Consider the following 5,867-nt stretch of genomic DNA (forward strand, 5'->3'; position numbering starts at 1 on the left):
ATAATAGAAGACTTTTGCCTGTAATTGTATTCGGGTGTTTTAAATCTTTCTTTTATCAAGTCTTCATTATGTTTAAAAAAACCAAAACCTTTCTTTCACCATGCCCACCACCACCACCATTTTTTCCCAGATTTTAAAAGAGAAATGTATATGTTAAAGTTTTGAAGAGTGTGGTACAAATTTGGCATGGTGGTCCCTCCACTTACCTGTGGTTCCCATAGCCTTGGTCAAACATGGCTTGAAAATATTAAATAGAAAATTCCAGAAATAAACATGTGCCATTGTAAGTAGCATGATGAAATCTCACTCCATCCCACCCAGGAAGTGAATCAACCCTTTGTCCAGCAGATCCACGTGGTGTATGCTACCTGCTTGTTAGTCATTGATTCTCTGCTCCTGTCACGTCATGGCTTGATGATCCAGGATCACTCAAAGCAGATAATTCTCCTGTTGAGAATTATCTGAATTATCTCCTTCAGAACTGACTTAACCAGGTCAATAGTAGCCTGACACTAAGTCACAATGCCTACGTCATTCACGTCACTCAATCTCATCACATAAGCATTTTATCATCTCATAAGGTCACTATAGTACAAAAATAATTTGACAGAGACTACATCAACATATCTGTATTATAGTATATTGTTATAATTGTTCTATTTTATTATTAATCTTTTACTATGCCTAATTTATAAATTAAACTTTATCATAGGTATGTATGTATAGGAAGAAAACCATAATGTATATATAGGGTTGGCATGTCTGAGGTTTCAGGCATCCACTAGGGGTCATGGGATGTACCCCCTACGGATAAGGTGGGACTACTGTGTAACATTAATGGTTCTGTGAGGCTGATGGGTTTTTCTGGTTCATATTTTTAAAGGAAAGGAAGACCATGTGTCCTCATTTTATTGTTCTTAAAATTTCTCTTAACCCCAAAGTGGTAGCAGTTCCTGGAAAGATTTGTTTTTAAAACTGAGCCTCAATTATTATAGAGTACTCTTATTTCCCTCATTAGAATTCACTTGACCAGGAGCTTTTATTTACTCTGTCTTTGAATCTTATTTCAAATCCATCCAAAGTCATAAGCTTTTACTCAGTATCTGTCCTTGATTTAAAATATTCTCAATCTCCCTCAATTTGTACACAATCATACACAAAATAAAATTGAAGGTATATTTTAGCTTAATAATCATGTCCTTTTTCTTAAGAAAATTACACCAGTCTTCTTAAAGCCTTTTATACAGAAATAATACCAATAATGTTTGATAACCAATAAAAAAAATTAAAGCACTGATCAGAAGATAATGGCAATTTCAGAAAAGTGTATCAGAATATGAGCCACATACAAAGGAAGCTTTTGTCTTTTGCTTTCAACTTTCAGTGTACTCAGAGTTTACAAAATAGCAAAACCCATCTTGCCATATATTGCTCCAAAATTAGTTACAATATAAGCTGCATATCCTGTTTTTCAAGTTCCAAGTATTTCAAAGGACTGGATTCAGATAATAACTATGCTTCACATAGCTTGGTATCTGGGCATCCCAAAGAATTTAATTTCTATTATAAACACACTAATAACTAATATACACAAAGGTGATTACTTCCTCTGAAGTCTTCCAAGTACCCAACAAATACTAATTAAGCCACTGTCACATGGTGAGAGAAAAACTTTTAAATATTAGAATTGCCTAAAATTAGTGGTTGGTTTTGGTCAGAAACGGTAGTTGAAATTGCCTCCTGCTTTTTCATGCTTACGATATCCAAATGAGGCAAATAACCCCATCTGTTATTTCTGAGTTATTCACAGGGATATAATACAACTTTCCAACATCCATATTTTTCTTTCCTCTCTTCCTTTCTCATTTCTATTATCGATTTCCTTTTCCTTTGGCTGGCTCGACACCCTATCAAAACTAAAGAGGTTTCCCTAATAGGTCCTTTCCCCCTACTTGCTAAGCTCCAACCAGAAAACATACAAAATACATATGAAATATTTCTTTAAAATAGCTATTTTTCATTATTAACTTTGCAGTAAAAATTATAGCATGTTGTCTGTCAACATTTTATGTAAATTGTGTTTACCTCATTGGCTTAATTCCCAACTTATAAACTTTTATAAGGCCATTTTTTCCTAAATCTTCTTAAAAAAACATTATTTTAGACTCTTTTTTTTTTTTGAAACAGAGTCTCGCTTTGTTGCCCATGCTAGAGTGACTGCCGTGGCATCAGCCTAGCTCACAGCAACCTCAAACTCCTGGGCTCAACAATCCTACTACTGCCTCAGCCTCCTGAATAGCTGGGACTACAAGCATGCACCACCATGCCCGGCCAATTTTTTCTCTCTATATTAGTTGGCCAATTAATTTCTTTCTATTTATAGTAGAGACGGGGTCTCGCTCTTGCTCAGGCTGGTTTTGAACTCCTGACCTCAAGCAATCCGCCCGCCTTGGCCTCCCAAAGTGCTAGGATTATAGGCGTGAGCCATCACACCCGGCCTTATTTTAGACTCTTAAAAAAGAAAAAACGCTTTCCACGCTACCCGCGGAAGGGGCCCATACGGCGTTGTTCTGGATTCCCGTCGTAACTTAAAGGGAAACTTTCACGATGTCCGGAGCCCTTGATGTCCTGCAAATGAAGGAGGAGGATGTCCTCAAATTCCTTGCAGCAGGAACCCACTTAGGTGGCACCAACCTTGATTTCCAAATGGAACAGTACATCTACAAAAGAAAAACTGATGGCATCTACATCATAAATCTGAAGAGGACCTGGGAGAAGCTTCTGTTGGCAGCTCGTGCCATTGTTGCCATTGAAAACCCTGCTGATGTCAGTGTCATATCCTCCAGGAATACTGGCCAGCGAGCTGTGCTGAAGTTTGCTGCTGCCACTGGAGCCACTCCTATTGCTGGCCGCTTCACTCCTGGAACCTTCACTGACCAGATCCAGGCAGCGTTCCGGGAGCCGTGTCTTCTGGTGGTTACTGACCCCAGGGCTGACCACCAGCCTCTCACAGAGGCGTCTTATGTTAACCTGCCTACCATTGCTCTGTGTAACACAGATTCTCCTCTGCGTTACGTGGACATTGCCATCCCGTGCAACAACAAGGGGGCTCACTCTGTGGGTCTGATGTGGTGGATGCTGGCCCGGGAAGTTCTCCGCATGCGTGGCACCATCTCCCGTGAACACCCGTGGGAGGTCATGCCTGATCTCTACTTCTACAGAGATCCTGAAGAGATTGAAAAGGAAGAGCAAGCTGCCGCTGAGAAAGCTGTGACCAAAGAGGAGTTTCAGGGTGAATGGACAGCTCCAGCTCCTGAGTTTACTGCTACTCAGCCCGAGGTTGCAGACTGGTCTGAAGGCGTGCAGGTGCCCTCTGTGCCTATTCAGCAGTTCCCCACTGAAGACTGGAGCGCCCAGCCTGCCACGGAAGACTGGTCTGCAGCTCCCACTGCTCAGGCCACTGAATGGGTGGGAACAACCACTGAGTGGTCTTAAGTTCTTCTACAAACTCTTAAAAACGGAAATAAGGTTAATGGAAAATAAACATGAGTTTCTAAAAAAAAAAAAGAAAAAACCCCACCCCATGTATATATTACCCAACTTAAAAAAATAATACACAACCAGAAAGCAATACAGTGCAATGTTTAAATAAGTTAGTATTAATATTTGTGATGTATTCAGCACAGTACCCAGCATATGGTAACATTGCCATGTTAGATATTATGATTATCAGCACACACAATATGTACTTAAAACTTCTGGATTTGGCCGGGCGCGGTGGCTCACGCCTGTAATCCTAGCTCTCTGGGAGGCCGAGGCGGGCGGATTGCTCAAGGTCAGGAGTTCAAAACCAGCCTGAGCAAGAGCGAGACCCCGTCTCTACTATAAATAGAAAGAAATTAATTGGCCAACTTATATATATGTAAAAAATTAGCCGGGCATGGTGGCGCATGCCTGTAGTCCCAGCTACTCGGGAGGCTGAGGCAGCAGGATTGCTCGAGCCCAGGAGTTTGAGGTTGCTGTGAGCTAGGCTGATGCCACGGCACTCACTCTAGCCTGGGCAACAAAGTGAGACTCTGTCTCAAAAAAAAAAAAAAAAAAAAAAAAAAAAAAAACTTCTGGATTTGTTTTACTTGTCTATTCTGTAAGATGAGACAGATTTAAATCAAATTTGAGGTTCCTTTAAGGACATAAAAATATACATTAAATTCAATTGACTATCTGGTCTTTAAACAAAATGTTGCCATATTTTTGCAATAAGGTCTTTTGTGTAGGCTTACAGTTTATATTATTGCTAATTTTCATTTTTTAAGCTATACTTTGTGAGTGTACTTATGTTGTTATTTTGAAACATTATTTTTAATGTACCCTAATGACATTGTAAATTCTGGATGGAATTTACCTTTGTTAACTGAGTTTTAAATCTGAACTTTGCAAACCCAGTGAAACTGCTTTAAAAATATTTCAAGTGTTTACGTACATTTTTTGGCAAGGAAAAAATCTGTAGCTTTCATTAACTACTCAAAGGAATCTCTAACCTCCATCCCTGCAAAACAAATAAGGGAACACACATTACAAGAAAACTAACTGGACAAAACCTGAAATAAAATACCCTGACCTAATTTTTCTTATTATAAAAGCATATAAGGGAAAAACTTTTTCCCTTATTATGTAACTAATATATATTCACCATTTAAAAGAAAACAAAGTTCATCTTGCTATGATAAATATAATATGGGTACACATCACGAAAAGTACAATAGGTATTCTGGAATTTTATTTATTCACAGGTGAAATCTTCATGGTACAGATCCAACTTCCCAGTACAATATACTTAACATCAGACAGTGTCTATTAGTATTAACTTGTATTTCATGATGGTAAATAAATCTGTTATAGCAAACTCTGCAAGAACTACTGGGACTTTGTATATTGCATTTAATATTCAGATTATTCAGTAATACAATGATTAAATATTCTAAGAAGTACAGATTTCAAGAATGCATTTTGAAAGTTAAAAATGAAAAGTCTTGGTTAAGGGCAAAACAAAATGCATCTTAGATGTTAAAAGATTTACTTCAAAATAAATCTTTATATTTTTAAAATTTAACTTTTATAAAATAAAAAAAAGCATCTGGATTTTCTACTTTTGTTTAGAATAAAAATCAAAGGTCAAATAAAGGTACATAGAATACACTTTCAGTAACTAGAAAATACTAATGGAACATTTTAGTGAATCACATAATAAAATCCTTCACTTAGGTGTGGCATGGTACCCTGGGCATTCATTACTGACAGAGCAAATAGGATAGTATTCCTCTTAATCCTCAACACACATTTGTCCTTTGTCACAGTGCAAATAAAATTATGGTGTCAGGACTTTTGAAATTCATCTGATAAAACTGTCCTCACAATGATACTTGTTTATATTTAGTAATTAATAGAGCTAGAAAAAAAAAAAAAGAAGTAACACTGAAGTAATGAATGTAAAACATACCTATATGAAACCTGGTCACTATGATCAGTAGTTTAGAAAAATTCTAAATACTTTTCTCCACTCTTATTCCTTTATTGTAAGGTAGAACTAGGCTATTCCAATCCCCTGCAATTTCTGTTATTGAATGTGAGATCTGCGAGGGCAGCAGGTCCTGTCTGTTCATTCAACAGCATATATATAACACCCTCCACAGTGCCTGGCACATGAGAGACAATAAATACCTGGGCACTGAAGTAAAAAGAAATACAAGAAAAGCCTGTCTGGGGGCTGGAATGGTACTGAAGTAGGAGTGGGGAACAGAAAATAGAACAAATAAAAGTGAAGTTAACACCTGTAAGAACACACTCACAAATAAGAAATTTAACTCCAG

The 5,867-nt window shown here is 37.7% G+C and overlaps 1 protein-coding gene across 1 annotated transcript; it reads left to right on the top strand.

Moving 5' to 3' along the window:
- Positions 1-2,530: 2,530 nt before the first annotated feature.
- Positions 2,531-3,574, top strand: LOC105875987 (small ribosomal subunit protein uS2-like). The gene has a single exon (XM_012773491.3). It carries the CDS (start codon positions 2,608-2,610, stop codon positions 3,493-3,495), a length of 888 nt encoding a protein of 295 aa, XP_012628945.2. The 5' UTR covers positions 2,531-2,607; the 3' UTR covers positions 3,496-3,574.
- The last annotated feature ends 2,293 nt before the right edge of the window (positions 3,575-5,867 follow it).

Source organism: Microcebus murinus, chromosome 9 (genome assembly GCF_040939455.1).
Source record: "Microcebus murinus isolate Inina chromosome 9, M.murinus_Inina_mat1.0, whole genome shotgun sequence".
NCBI lineage: Eukaryota > Metazoa > Chordata > Mammalia > Primates > Cheirogaleidae > Microcebus > Microcebus murinus.

Coding starts and splice junctions, on each gene's coding strand:
- LOC105875987 (XM_012773491.3), top strand. CDS start 2,608: ATGTCCGGAGCCCTTGATGTCCTGCAAATGAAGGAGGAGGATGTCCTC.